Consider the following 14,023-nt stretch of genomic DNA (forward strand, 5'->3'; position numbering starts at 1 on the left):
CTATATATCTGGGGGGAAATGTGAACTTAAGTTCTTTATTTCGCCCGGTTTCCGGTTTTATTTTGTAGTTTTCCTTAGTTTTATACCTCCGGTGTTTGTGCATTTCCGGCATTTAGCATAACCCCGCCCTAATTAAGAACACATGCTTACTTTACACTTAAAAATGCGACATTAACCTTAATTGCGTTAATGCTTAACTCGTTTTAAGTGTGTTGTAAAAAGAATTTAAACACTTTTTTACCAATGAAGAGTATAAAAATAGTACCGCCTTGTTAGTTGCACAGTTTTGGTTCGATAAGTTGCATTGTTTTATCAGCTTGTCGTTCTTAATGGGAACTAAAATCTTTAAATTCTACATCAAATCTAAAGAACGGCACCTGCATAATGATCATAATCTTGAATATTACTCTGATAAATGGGATACCAGATTTGGGTTAAAGTTTTGCATCTAATCCAGCGCTAACCAGCTAACTCGACATATATTTCCATAAAGCGCGTCATAAAACTCTTGTTTTTAACAACTGGCACTTGTGATATATAGCAAATATGAACCATCAAAGCGGTCTGACTGCACTTTTCTGCACAGAACCACGAGGTTACAAAGATGAAAACGAATGCAAGGTAATTTATACGTTGTTTTACACCGATCTGTCATCCAAGACTTGTGTCACCTTTAGGCTTCATTTAGGGAGGATTTATAATTATTGTTAGTTGGTTGTAGTCTTAATCAGCTCTGTGAATTATTTTAAGTAGAGGCAAAAAAAATTGGACGTCAGGACATTAAAAAGGCACTCTTGTTCACGTTATGTTTAATTGTCAAATAAGTTGTGACAAAATGAGCATATTTACAAGAGAACCATGACCTGTACAAAGAAATATACATGCAGAGTTAAAAACCATAGAAAACAAATGGCAAACATGGAATATGTGAAACCACAAACAAGACAAACAATGGGGTAAAACAAGGAGCGTCCAGTCCAGGTTAAGTTATTTATTAGGCCTTTGCACACCTTTCATATAGATCAAAATAATCATAAAGACTGATTTCTCTTCCTGGTGGTTTTCAACCCCAAACAGTATTAGTCAGGAAATCAAAAAAGCTGTAGTTTCTGTGTAAAGGGGGGTTTTAAAAGAGGAATTTACAGAAGGAATTTGGCAACAAGTATCTGTACATAAAGTCTCTGGTTGAGCTCATCAGTCCTGCAGAGTCTGACCTCCTGCAACACGGCGTGTAAATCTATTCACAAGGTCGTAGGTCACCTAACTCAAGTGAAACACAGTAAATATCTTTTAAAGTACTATAAAGCTAAAGCAACTTTGGTGTACCAATACTACAGAGGCATACAGTACAAAAAGTTTTGAATTATATTTTTGATGATTGTAGGTCGTGACCTCTTAGCGCGCCCTGCTCCGACACGCACAAACTACCAGCAGCGCTCGCAGTACCAGGTACATGCTTTTCTCTAAATTTATTACAGATACGACGGATGTCTTCATAAATAGTTGCATAAAATGTTAAAGCCGCAACATTGCACATAAACATAACACACATTGAGTGCATTTACAGTAATATCTCTTCTGTCTCCACACTCATCCGATTGGCTGCCAGTCTGCAGCTCCGCCCCCCCGACAGGCGCACGCTGTGAAGGCGGAGGTCTATATACAAGGTAAGGCTTAAAACATCTCACATCTGCACATGGTTTGATGGATGTCTGGTGTGTTTACTGCTCAGATCGGACAATGCAGCGTCGTTACCCCTGACCTAGTCGCCGCGACGTGTTCGATTACATAAACGCAGCTGTAAAAAAAATAAAAATAAAAGTTGGATCAGATGTACAAATGTCTGTAAAAGTAGCAGATAAACTTTCCACGAGAGGGTGTTTTTGTTTCAGTAAGAAAAGTCCAAGTTGCCGCTTTAGTGTGAAAGAAACACGTGACATCGGCGACTCGGTTGGAGCAACTTCCTCCTGAAAGTTTAGCGTCTGTGCAGGGGTGTCGACGCTCGTCCCGTTGGCTTTTACCAGCTTTAATTCTTGCAAAGAAAAATAAATTACTTTTATTCATTTTTGTTCAAATAACCAAAAAAAAAGGTGATTTGAAATCGGCAAGCAGCAGTAGACGAAGGCCTCCGTAACTGGTGAGAACTCTGTTCTCGAGGGCTTGGATTGGCTCAGGACCCTCAAAGGACCCCTGTTAGGACTACAGGACTTTAGTAAACCAGCTTTTATGAAAGAGGACAAGATCAGCATTCATTTTCTTTTTTCTCAGAGCTGGAGCGCAGCCAGGCGACGGCCCGTCCTCTACGCCTGCAGCTGGAGGCGACCCTGGATGATGCTCCTGATTCCACTGATGGCGCGAGCATCTGTCTGATGCTTCCTCCGATCTATGAAGGAGATGAGGCGGGAGGTGTCCAGACAGCCCTCCGTTCCAGTCTGCTCATCGGCCGGCCGGGCCTGCAGCCACGGCTCCTGGAGGCAGAGTGCGGCCGACGGCCTCTGGCTGGGGTTGGTCCTCAGGAGCAGACAGATGAAGTCCCGGGCTGCCTGGCTGACACCCTGGAAGTAATCCCTGGGGAAGCTGAAGTCCAGCCGGCAGATGTTCAGGCAGGTCTCCTCCGCGCTCTCATCGAGGAAGGGAGAGGCGCCGCTCAGCAGCACGTACGTCACCACGCCCAGGCTCCACATGTCAGAGGTGAGTGACACTGGCTCTCCCAGGACCAACTCCGGGGAGGCAAACTCTGGGCTGCCCAGCAGAGGGTGAGTGTAGTCGGAACTGTTGAGCTGGACCGCGTCCCCGAAGTCTGAGAGTTTGACCACCTGTCCTCCAGAACGCTGGGCCACCAGCAGGTTTTCAGGCTGAGACACAGATGATCAGGAACTTAAATACTTATAGAGGGTATAGTATATTGGCCATAATTGAACCATCAGGGGCTAAACAGCAAATTAACTTGCATCAATATGAAATATCAAGGGCTAAAGGACTTACTTTCACATCCAAATGTGCGATCCTGCGGCTATGCAGGTAATGTAAAGCTTCTAAAACATCCCGGAGGTAGTAGGCTGCTTTCTCCTCCGTCAGATTCCCCCAGCTGACCACATAGTCCAGCAGGCGACCCTGGTCGGCCCTGAAACGGAACGGCCGCATCAAGTTGGGTGAAGCTAATGCCAGTAGAGCAAAAGTTCCTCGTTTGAAAGGAAGATGAGATTGATTGGATGGGTTCTTACATCTCCAGCACCAGGGCGTAGCTGCTGGGGGTCTCGTACGTGTCCACCAGGCAGATGATGTTGGGGTGCTGGACTCTCATGTGCAGGTTGAGCTCCTGAGTCACCCGATCCCTCCTCATCAGCTTCTTGTTCACGTGTTTGACCGCCAGCGTGCGCTTGGTGCCCCGCTGGTCGTAGCACTTGACGACGGAAAAACGACCCCTGACGAGAAAGAGGACGAACTTTTTCAGCTTTAGCTTTTAAGTCAACCCCCCCCTTCCCCGCCGAGCAACATGCGGCAGCCTGCGTCGTCATGGAGATAAACGCACCTGCCCAGTTCAACCACCTCTGTGTAGTGATACTCGAAGTTGTCCTTCCAGCTGACGCGGATGCCGTCGGTGGACACAGCTGAAGCAGAACAAGACGCGGTCAAGTTCAGGTCCACTTTCGGTGGACGGGACGCGTGGGACAGAACCGTCCTCTTACCCAACACCCTGAGGCTCGCCGATGACGTCGTGCTGCCCAGCTCGTTTGTGGCGACGCAGGTGTAAACGCCGTCGTCCTCAGAGGCCACGCCGATTATGCGTAGTGTCGCTTCACCGGTATCACTAAAGGAACATTTGAAATCGTTATTATTGAGCCATGATCGGACTTCGGGTTGAAAAGTGAATGTTTCGTTACCTGTAGGCGATGCTGAAGCGTCCGTTGGTGGCGAGGTTGGTCTGGTCGGGTCCCTTCCAGGCGACGGTGGCCCGGGGGCGGCCACAGACCTTACACCTGAGGGTGACGCTCTCTCCGCTGTCACAGGTGACATCAGCCAGAGGCACCAGGAACTCTGGGGGAACTGGAGGATATGGGGAGGCCTTAGACTGAGACTGTTTTAGAGTGTATGACATCAATGTTGGCTTCTTACCGTCGTAGATGTAGTTGGGATTTAGAAGCTGAGAAGAGGACAGATCAGGTTAGAGGAGCTCGGAAGGATTGTAGTTTGCTTCTAACTCACCTTTACAGAAACTTTATTGGCCAGGCCATCTCTGGACTTCCTGTAACCGTTTTCCAGCTTTGTGTCTTTCTTTGCCTCTTTTTCTTTCTTTTCAGACTTTCTGCGGATGCGCAGGGACGTGTGCCAGGAGGACGACTTCCTGCTGGGACGACAAAATCTGTCCTCAATTAAGCGTGCGAGGGACACTTTCAATCCAAAAACAAGGTGCCACTTACTTCAGAGGACCCTCGGGGCAGTCGGGGACGACGGCCGAGGTGTGGCCCAGCACGAAGCCGGGGATCCAGCCCTCGGCGGCGGGTCCCTGGTCTGTAGCTGCCCTGAACACCAGAAACATGTTCTGCTGGTTGCTGGCTAAAATCTGGACCACCTCACCCTGAATGACGCTGATCTCATCCTCCTTCACCGCCATGTAGTCCTGGGTCACCAACATGGTGGATACGCTACTGCTGCTGCTACTTTCACTCTGCACCACAGGGGAGGAAACAGAGGTGTCCGTTAGTGTCCTCGGGTCGACACGGCGCCAGCAACTGGACACACACTTGAGAAGAGTTCAGAGTGAAAAGCGTGAAACATGAGCAGTTTCTCCGGGGAGAGGGGGCACTGAAAAATCGCAACAGGATGAAGAAAGGCGTGACAAAGATGAGGAATTCCATTTGACTCGTCTTTGCGCGAAGCTGCAAAGACTAAACCGGGAGAGGGGGAGGGGTGTTAGACGGAATGACGGAATCTCTTTTCAGTACGTTTGTAGAAGAGCCACAAAACGCCAGGTTAGTCGCAAGAGTGGGAACGTTTTGCTCGCGCGCCACGGGGGGCAGCAGGATGTGAAGGACAGCCAGGAGGAAATCAGAGGTTAGTACAAGCTTTTGTCAGAGTTCAGAAATCTAGAGACGGCTTCGGAAGCAAACGGCTGGAGAGAACAGCGAGATCCGCCAGAGAGGTTCTGAACCTGAGAAGGCACGGGTCTGTCTTCAGACACAGTCTAGAGTTAGAGAAGATGAGGCTGGAGAGCAGTGAAGGTGGTCAGAGGTGTCGTAGGGACAGATTAGTAGAGCTGGCTGCAGCAGGAGAGACAGGACAGACCAGGCGTCCCTCTGCCACCGGTGTTAGTTGGAGAAACACTGGCTGGTCTTACCCCGTTACTCTGGGTGGACTGGATGGACTGCTCGCTGGCCGACGAGCACGTGCTCATGCGGTCGGCCTCCTTGCTGTGTGTGGAGTGTCTGTGGGTTTGGCTTCCAGAGCCAGTTTGGATCTGGTTTGAGTTCTGCCGGACTGGAACCTCTCCTGCTTCCCCGGGGAAGGTGAATGAGCCAGGCCGGCTGGCTGGAGAGCCCGGTATTGAGCTCCAGAAACCAGAACCAGACTTCTGACCTGGGCTGGGTGGGGGAGGGGGCAAGCTGTCCTTGCTTAGCACAGGAGTGGCGAGGGGCGGGACTACAGGAGGGACGGCTCCTTGCCGTGATTTGGTGCCAGGCGTGGCGGGCAGGGGCCCGATCATGGCACGAGGTGTGTGGGTGTGGGCTTGATCCTCTGGGGACTGGATGGGGCGTTTGGCCCCTATAGGGAGTGTGGAAGAATTGACAGGACAAGGGGATAAACCTGGACCGTGAGTCAACCAAATTGATTTTTCAGTCACATCTTACTTTTGCAACACATTCAATTAAAATTCCAGTCTCGCAGACAGTTTCATACCTGACATTTTACTGGGGCCTTCGGGATCAGCCCCAGGATGGTGGCGTAGGGGCTGCGGCAGGCGGGATGGTTGAGGAATCCTGGAAGGGCGACGCGAGCCTCCCTGGGAACCCGACGGAACAGCACCACCCTGAGGATTTCCAACACCGACACCAGGGGGAACCCCAGGCCCACTGCTGCCTCCAGCCGAAGCAGCCGTGCTGGGCACACGTGACCCACTGCTACCGTCCACGTGATTTCTCTGATACTCTAATGGAGAGGTCAGAGCTGTGATAGAGAGAAGGATGCCCATGATGCAGAGAGATCCTTCAGCAAAACCTTGAGTACAGGATTGTGTGCATGCCCACCGTTGAGGAAGTTGCGTTGGCTCTCCAGTATCTGGCTGATCTGAAGGGTCCAGACCTCCCGCACACCTGGGTGGGAGGAGTGAAGCACGAAGGACTCCGAGGCGTTGGCTGCCCGAGAAGTGAGGATAAACTTGCAGGGATCGCCTTCCACGTTCTCCTCGAGACCCAAGCAGCTTATCTACACAGAGACAGTCACGCCTCAGCTGTCTAATCTCATTTTCTGCACGTTACAATCATTACTTTTGGTAAATGAGTGAAAGAAACCATTTTGAATATATAAGCTGCTAAAACAGTTTGTTTTCGAACAGATTTGGCCCATACTTGAATTTGTCCACAAGGGGGAGCTGCAGACCTTTAAACCAACATTGCTTCTGAGCACGTTTAGTTACCTTGATGCTGTTCTTATAGAGGAATCCAGGCAAAGAGAAGCCTTTCTTCTTTTCGAGGGGCTCGCTGAAGATGACCAGCTGCTCAAAGAGGAAGACTCGCCTCTCCTTCATCCGGCCAAGATGCCCGCCCTCTGGGTCTGATACCATGAAGGTGTCCTGCAGCAGAAGGCGGCCCTGAGCAACAATCTTCCCCTGGAGAGACGAAGAGGAGGGACATAACTTGTAGGGAGCAAATAAGAAGGTTCGGAAAACTTTTTTTAAAATTTAAATTTTCCTGACAAACTTACGTCGAATCCCTGCAGCCGGCCCACATTCATCATGTCGTTACATCTTTTTGGCACGATGCACATGACCTCCACAGCTTTCTATGAGAGTTACATTTGTCCACAACAGAATGATTTACCATCTGTCTGGATTTAAAATAACTGAGAAGATAATTGTCTCACCTCCAACTCGACAGACTCCAGCCCAGCCTTTTTGGAGTGTTTCAGGAAGTCCTAACATGAACAAAAAAAAATTAGGACATTGGATAACGGTGTGGTACTGGTTGATTTTAAGGATAAAAGACAGCAGCTGCTGCTCTGGCGCCCTCTGCTGTACTGCAGCTGACCCACCTTCAGCAGGAGTTGGTACTTCATGATCCTCTGGACCGGCTTGATGAGCAGATCTGAGATCTGTAACTTGTGTCGCAGCTGCTGTCTCATGTCCTATAATGTCAAAGTTGGATGTTCACTGACGTCATGGGAGGATATTTAAAAAAAAGCAGTGATAGAAATGCTCTCCTACCTCAAAGTATGTGTCTATGTACTCTGAGACGATGTGCTCAGACTTGGGCTTGTTTTGACAGTAAACCACGTACATGTTGAGTTTCCGTTCCTATGTGAGAAATACAACTTTGAAGTTGATGCAGAGATAAGGCAGAAACAGAAAGCCGAGTGTGGACTGCCTACGTGTTTGAGAAAGAGTGGCCCCAACTGATCAGAGTCCTCCAAACATTTCTCCAACTCCCCGAGGAAAATACTAAAAATATACAAGCATAGGGAATGTCAGCTACACCTAAAATGAATCTGAACAACAATTCAGAACCAACTGTGAGCCACTCGTACTCTCGGTGCCAGTCGTAGATCTGGTTGATGTTACCGAAGACGGTTTTATCTTTTCCCTTCATGTCGTCAGGGACGCCCTGCTCCCTCATTCGACTCATGTAGCCCTAAGAAAAGGCAGGATGTTACTGTTTATCCATTTCCAAATTATAGCCAAATGAACTCCAGGTCTTGTGGACTCACCTCAACCACGAGACTGAGGTCTCTGACGTAGTCTCTCTCTGTCTCCACCAGCTCCAGCAGAACGTAGCTGCAGAAAGAACTCAGACTCAACCTTCAAGAACTACCTTAAAGCATTGAAGAACTCAGTGCGGCGACGGGGAACCCTACTGTCTTTTCTTCAGCATGCTGGACCGCCGCTCGTCCATCTCCTCCGTGGGAGATGAGGAGGAGAGGAGGGAGTTGTCAGAGGGGTTGAAAGAAGTGGAGCTGCTGTCTCCCTGTTCCACCGACAGAGAGCTGGGCCTGTCTTCTAAAGCCTGCACCACACACAGAGGGACATTCAGTTCCCAGGACAGTCTGCAGGACATTGCTGCCAATATTTGCTGAAAATCAAAAGTGATTCAATTGCAAGGCTGCAGAAAAGATGCAGGCAATTAAACCGCTGATAACCGAGACTGGGAAATCCTCTAAAGTTGTTGGCAGGGAAACTAACTGGATGCTAAATTACATCCGTCTTTTAATCAAGAGAATTGGGTTCTGGTGGTTCTCCGTTTACCATCTTGCTTTTGACCAGCTCCTCGATGGCGCTCACCAGCTCCGCAGCACTGGGCGTCTCAGAACTGGACGGACGCACTGAGAGGCGAGAGGACGTCTGGGTACAAATGGAGAGAACTGATTAAAGCCGCAGCTTATGTTTATCTGTTAAATCTGTTCCTTTAACTTTTAAAACTTCATTTTTCAGCAGTCCTGCCCTCAAACGAACTCACTGAAGGCATGAATGTGAAATTATCGTCCTCTAAGTGTAATATTTTCTTAACTTTTACTTTATTCTTGGAGTAAATTGTATTTAAGTGATCTGAGGGAGGAATGATTTAGTGAAAATGCCTGTAAATGTTCAATGCTTTCATTTGAAGAGATCCCCATGCTGGCGGTGTTTGAATCAAAGTGCCAATATGAAACTTTGATGGGGAAAGATAAGACTGAAAATAGGAGGATTATAAATGAAGAAATGATTCTAAAATGGAGGAGGGATGGGGGAGGAAGAAAAGTGGCGGCTGGATGGCGGAGGATTCTGGTTGTAGTCTAATGGTGATAAAAAGTCTTGAAAATAATTAAAAAAATAATAATAAAAAGATGCTCAGGAGCGAGGGTGGAGGAAGGTATATGTATGTATGGATATATAGTTGAGGAGACTCTCACCCTTGCTGTGCTGTGCTTCGAGACTTTCTCCCAATTAGGTTTTCTGGGTGAGGCTGCGTGCCCTTCTGGCCTCGCCAGCATTTAGAGATGCCAATTACTCGCATGGGTAATGAGGTTAACGCACAGAGGGTAGAAGGGAGATGAGGACGAGTGGGCAGGGCAAGTGAGAGGGGGTGGGGATAGGGGTGGAGGTTTGGAAATTTCACCAAGGTTAGGGGGGGTCATATTTAGATAATCCAGCAGGGAGCGAAGAGAGAACTTTGACCCTTCTTTTTTTTTTTTTTTTTTTTTAACACTGTTTTCCCACTGATGATTAGTGAGCTGGAAGAAAAAAACTCAAATACCAACAGACAGCAGGAATTCTTGTAAATGGTTCTTGAATCGTGTGGGAAAACGGTAAAAATTGAGCTTTGACTAGTGCTCGGCGATTTGCCGCGCGACTCTGGAGCTCTAAAAATGAGCGAAGCTCCGTAAAGTAGAACGATAGAAGTTCAGGAGAGAAGAGAGAGGGAAGGAATATTACAAAACAGAAAATAAAGAAGCCGCTAGCTTTAGGTGCGTTTCATCATAAGCTGTTGTAGAAATCAAAGGGAAAAGGCTTTAGAGAGCTGCATTTAACGCTGAGAAGGGAAATTGAGGCTTGAAGAACTGACTGAGGTAAGAGACGGAGGGGGAGAGCGGGGCATTTCATATGGAAAGGTATGGAAACTGAGACAAAGCAAAGACAGGACATAAATCAAGGTAATGCTACAGCATGGCAAACAGCAAACGATACAACCAGGAAACAAAAGAGAAACAGAAATTAGTGTCAGAGGAGTCTCCGCTTGGGTCAGCAGGGAGACGCGAGTCTCTTAGTTCCACTGCTTTAGAAGAGAATATGATGCAAGATGCCAAGATAAAGAAATGCAGAAGAAAACTGAGGAAATCACTCAAAACTGTCAGGAAATGCACTTTTTACCACAAAGGTCGGGGACTGAAATGAGCAAAACAATCTATAAGAACTAAAAATCATGAGGGAAAATGAAAATATAATACTTATTTAAATTGTTCTGTTGTGTCTCAGTAAATATACTTGTTCACTGGAGCCTTATGCGTCCTTGGTCTGTGACCAAAGGATTTCACTCTGAGCTATGAAGGAAGCACTGAACATGCTACCTAATTCACACTATAATTGCAACATTTGTCTTTTCTCCTTTGATGAATGTCCAGAAAAACAGAACATTTTCTATCCCGATAATATTTAGGAGTAAATAAATAGACAAGTTTTATATTGATTTTTCCAGCTGCACTTTGGTAACTTTCTTGGACTGTGACGCCTCCTGCAGCCAACAACCACCACCTCCACCCCTCCTCCTCACCTTGTCATCCTGTGACTCTGGCTGCAGGAGGCTGTGCTGCTGGATGGCCATAGGCGGAGGCAGAGGCACAGAGTCTGCGCCCTCCTCGCCCTCCTCCTCTCCACAGCTCTGCATGCCCGACGAACTGGACTTCGACAGAGTGCCACTGGACAGGCCCTCGTTTCGGACCCTCTGCAATGCAAAGGTGGAGAGTAAAAGATTAACGGCAGAACTCTTGACCGACAGTGGAAAATGTTGCACCCACCTCCTCAACCGTCTCATCCTGAGGCGTAGCGGCGCTGTCGTCCGAGTCTTTTTGGGACACCATGGTCATCTCCCCGCTCTTCCTCACCTCTCGGTTCTTTTTGTGCTTGGGGGCGAGTTTCTTCACGTGGCCGTCCGCCTTGCCGCTGCTTAGCCGACGCACCGGGCTGGTGAGCCACTTCCGTAAAGTGTTACCTATGACAGAAGTAAGAGGCGGAGGTTATTGAAAAACCCCACTCGAGACTGAACAACTCTAACTTTGAGATGGACGTGGGTGGTTTTACCTGGTCGCTTAGGCCCTGGAGAAGTGTGGGAGCTGAGACCGTGACCTGGCTGCAGGGTGGCCGATGACCCTGGCATGATGGAGTCATTGCTGCACACTGACAAGGTGTCTGCCAAAGAAGGTTATGAACATCACCATAACGGCGGCTGTAAAGAAGAAGAAAACCCCCCCAAATCATCAGTTTTCGGCCGTACCTTTGTGGTTGAAGATGCCCTCCATCTCCATGGAGGACCTGGAGTGGGCAATGCAGAGCATGGCACAGGGAACCAGACCCTCCAGGGCAGGTGACCGGTCTGTGGTCCTCACAAGGCACCAGTCCGGCCTCTCGTGGCATCGCTCCAGGACCTCCACTGTCTGGCCGCGCCGCACCGTCAGCTCGTTGCTGTTGCTGGCCATGAAGTCGTGTATCACGACAGTCAGCTCGCAGCCACCGGAGAGCTGAAGAAGAAAAAGATATCTTTGGTCATGGAGAGCTGAGAGGAACAGACGTCTTTAAACATGCGTGTGTACCACCTTGTCGCTGTCCAGTGTGTTCTGTGAAGTCCGGGATGCCAGAGAAATGGTGTCTGGTTGGCTGCTCCCTTCGCCCTGACTGTCCAGGTCCTCTCTATCACTAAATGCAGGATATAGATGCAAACCCGGATCAGAACAAATCCTTTTGATCCTTTTTTCTTTAGATGTTCCTTTCATCGGTACATGCTCACCCTCTGCCTTTGTGGTGCTTGGATGTGGTTGGTTTGGGAATGTGAATGGGCTCTTTGAGTGCCCCCCTCAGGTGGATGGTGCGCTCCTGGATCACCTCTCGGATGTGCTTGATCCAGTCCTGCTTGTTCTCGATGCTCGACGCCTGTTATCGGTCAGCATTGGAGGTTACAATGCAGCAAGAGAGAAACACTTAATATTTTTTTTACTTCACACAAGTCTGAGTTAATTCTCCAATTTTCTTTTTTTGAGGGGGGGTGAAATCTCATTTCAGACCTTGAATAATCAGTAATTAACTGTATTCTCCCAAATTGTGTATTTGCCTGCCTTCTACATTTTTATGATAAATAGTTAAAATTACAAGTTGAAGCTGTTGCAAGCGTGTGTGTTCAGACTGATGAGATGTGACTGAGGGCTGTGTTCTGTGAGTTGGTACTCACCATGGCTCCGTGTTTGGATCCCTGACTTAGCTTTGAGTTTAAAATATAAGATAGAGAATTTCACTGTTTGATCTCAGAAGCTGTACAGGATTTTCTGTGGTTTGTTTTGAAGCCACATAATGGTTTTACACGAACATACAACACTGATATTGTGCCTCAATGACAAACTGCAGCCAATTCATTTGTGTAGCACGCCGTCATGATGTTGTGTGTGCGTGCAGACACGTATTTAGTAATGAAACACACTTGGTTTGCGATGTACAGAGCACATAAATGTTCCTCAGCAGTTAGTTTGTCCACATGAATTATACACAGAGAGCATTTGTTTTTGGCTTCATGCTGTTCCAACAACTGACATTTCAGGTAATCCGGTGTGTTAAATCCGGGGGCTGAAGGTAATTAAATAAACGGTTACAAAATCGTCAGAAGTTTTCTGGTAGAGAAGCTGACTTCTCGTCACTTTGAATCAGGCCGGGCGAGTGTGGGCGTGATAGGGTTGAATCAGTGTCAGCGGCGTTGGTGGAAGCATTTCAGCCCACAGAGAGAAACAGAATTCAACAACCAACAGAAAACACAGCCCCAGATATGCAGAAGCCCCTGTGTTTGCTACCAGAGGCAGCCACAGACAGACAGAGCAGAAATCCAAGAGGGCAGCCAAGGCCCCCTGAAAGCTGCTCATGCACTCAAGCAAAATGACAAGGACAAGGATGGGTGAAGAGAGTGCGACCGATTTCACATTTCCTGCTTAATCACGTGTGTTAGGCGACATCCAACATGCACATTTAGACTCTACAGATCAATGCTTCAATTTCTCAAGTGTTTCATCATTCTGCATGGGAAATATAACATCGGTCGCGCCCTAGACGAGATGACAGGAGATGCAGATGGTAGGTTTTTCACCTTGAGGACAATCTTGTTGTCCGATGTGGGCGTGCGTCCCACCCACAGAGCAAACTTACAGGGGTCGCCCTCAACGTGCTCTGTCACGCCCAACTCTGACGTCTGAGAACAAGGAAGGAAAATGTCAGGATACGCTGAGACGGGTTCACGGCTGAGGTATTCTTGGTTCCGAGCACTTACGAAGAGTTTGCTCTTGTAGATATATTTGCTCCTGCCGTTGGAGTCTTTCACCTCCTTGCTGAATATGAGAGACATCTCAAAAAGGAAGAGGTGGCGCTCTCGGCCCTTGCGGATGAGAGTCTTCGGGTCCCAAACCTGAAACGACTCTTGAAGGATGAGCTCACCCTGGGACTCGATGTTTTCATCAAAACCTGGAAAAAAACCAAAGAGTCAGCAGTGATACTCAAAGGTATATGGCAGATTTTTAACCGATCAGTGGATAGTGCTCATCACCTTCCAGCATTGAGAGATGCATGGCATCATTGGCTCTCTTGGGAACACTGAGCATCACCTCCAGGCCATCCTTGATTTCCCCTTTCCCTTCTTCGCAGCAGGTCAGCAGCTCCTGAAACAGACAAACCCACAGAAACTGTGAGGAGAAAGACGACCTGAGCCTGGACAACACAGTGGCAAGAGCTGGTTTGGGATTTCACCTTAAGCAGGAGCTGATATTTGGTGATTCTCTGCACGGGTTTGATCAAATAGGAGGAGATGGAGTTGGCCAGCCGGTGCCTCTGTTGGATCTCCTGCACGTGGAAAGATCAGGCTTGTGATCAGATGTTGACCAACGAGGATTGCACAGTTTGATTTTAGTGTTCATGGACAATACTCACGTCAAAGTAGTTGCCAGCATGCTCCAGAATGAGCTGGGTGGAATCTGGTTTGTTCTTACAGTAGTTCACATACATCTGGAATTTATCCGCCTAGACAAATAGAGACAGATGGTCAAAGACGGTGAAAAAGAGATGCCAGATGCCCACTACAGTCCAAATCCAACA

General features: G+C 48.0%; 1 protein-coding gene across 6 annotated transcripts in view; it reads right to left on the reverse strand.

Moving 5' to 3' along the window:
* Positions 1 to 792: 792 nt before the first annotated feature.
* Positions 793 to 14,023, reverse strand: part of trioa (trio Rho guanine nucleotide exchange factor a) — a 39,489-nt gene continuing 26,258 nt past the window's right edge. The window contains exons 30-63 of one of the 6 annotated variants that reach the window (XM_057021395.1): positions 13,859 to 13,948; positions 13,679 to 13,771; positions 13,479 to 13,590; positions 13,206 to 13,396; positions 13,026 to 13,127; positions 12,126 to 12,155; positions 11,688 to 11,830; positions 11,497 to 11,596; positions 11,178 to 11,421; positions 10,985 to 11,092; positions 10,702 to 10,895; positions 10,458 to 10,628; positions 8,456 to 8,551; positions 8,068 to 8,216; positions 7,921 to 7,987; positions 7,741 to 7,844; positions 7,585 to 7,654; positions 7,421 to 7,510; positions 7,249 to 7,341; positions 7,081 to 7,131; positions 6,922 to 6,999; positions 6,635 to 6,826; positions 6,246 to 6,423; positions 5,899 to 6,147; positions 5,339 to 5,805; positions 4,422 to 4,669; positions 4,207 to 4,348; positions 4,117 to 4,144; positions 3,885 to 4,047; positions 3,690 to 3,811; positions 3,533 to 3,611; positions 3,225 to 3,425; positions 2,986 to 3,124; positions 793 to 2,855 (exon numbers count right to left, since the gene is read on the reverse strand). In XM_057021395.1, the coding sequence (XP_056877375.1) occupies positions 2,301 to 2,855; positions 2,986 to 3,124; positions 3,225 to 3,425; positions 3,533 to 3,611; positions 3,690 to 3,811; positions 3,885 to 4,047; positions 4,117 to 4,144; positions 4,207 to 4,348; positions 4,422 to 4,669; positions 5,339 to 5,805; positions 5,899 to 6,147; positions 6,246 to 6,423; positions 6,635 to 6,826; positions 6,922 to 6,999; positions 7,081 to 7,131; positions 7,249 to 7,341; positions 7,421 to 7,510; positions 7,585 to 7,654; positions 7,741 to 7,844; positions 7,921 to 7,987; positions 8,068 to 8,216; positions 8,456 to 8,551; positions 10,458 to 10,628; positions 10,702 to 10,895; positions 10,985 to 11,092; positions 11,178 to 11,421; positions 11,497 to 11,596; positions 11,688 to 11,830; positions 12,126 to 12,155; positions 13,026 to 13,127; positions 13,206 to 13,396; positions 13,479 to 13,590; positions 13,679 to 13,771; positions 13,859 to 13,948 (5,139 nt within the window). In that variant the 3' untranslated portion in view covers positions 793 to 2,300. Of the gene's footprint in view, positions 2,856 to 2,985; positions 3,125 to 3,224; positions 3,426 to 3,532; positions 3,612 to 3,689; positions 3,812 to 3,884; positions 4,048 to 4,116; positions 4,145 to 4,206; positions 4,349 to 4,421; positions 4,670 to 5,338; positions 5,806 to 5,898; positions 6,166 to 6,245; positions 6,424 to 6,634; positions 6,827 to 6,921; positions 7,000 to 7,080; positions 7,132 to 7,248; positions 7,342 to 7,420; positions 7,511 to 7,584; positions 7,655 to 7,740; positions 7,845 to 7,920; positions 7,988 to 8,067; positions 8,217 to 8,455; positions 8,552 to 10,457; positions 10,629 to 10,701; positions 10,896 to 10,984; positions 11,093 to 11,177; positions 11,422 to 11,496; positions 11,597 to 11,687; positions 11,831 to 12,125; positions 12,156 to 13,025; positions 13,128 to 13,205; positions 13,397 to 13,478; positions 13,591 to 13,678; positions 13,772 to 13,858; positions 13,949 to 14,023 lie in introns of those variants that run through there. The other 5 variants (XM_057021394.1, XM_057021392.1, XM_057021398.1 and 2 more) reach the window with 5 other exon arrangements.

This window comes from Takifugu flavidus, chromosome 21 (genome assembly GCF_003711565.1).
Source record: "Takifugu flavidus isolate HTHZ2018 chromosome 21, ASM371156v2, whole genome shotgun sequence".
NCBI lineage: Eukaryota > Metazoa > Chordata > Actinopteri > Tetraodontiformes > Tetraodontidae > Takifugu > Takifugu flavidus.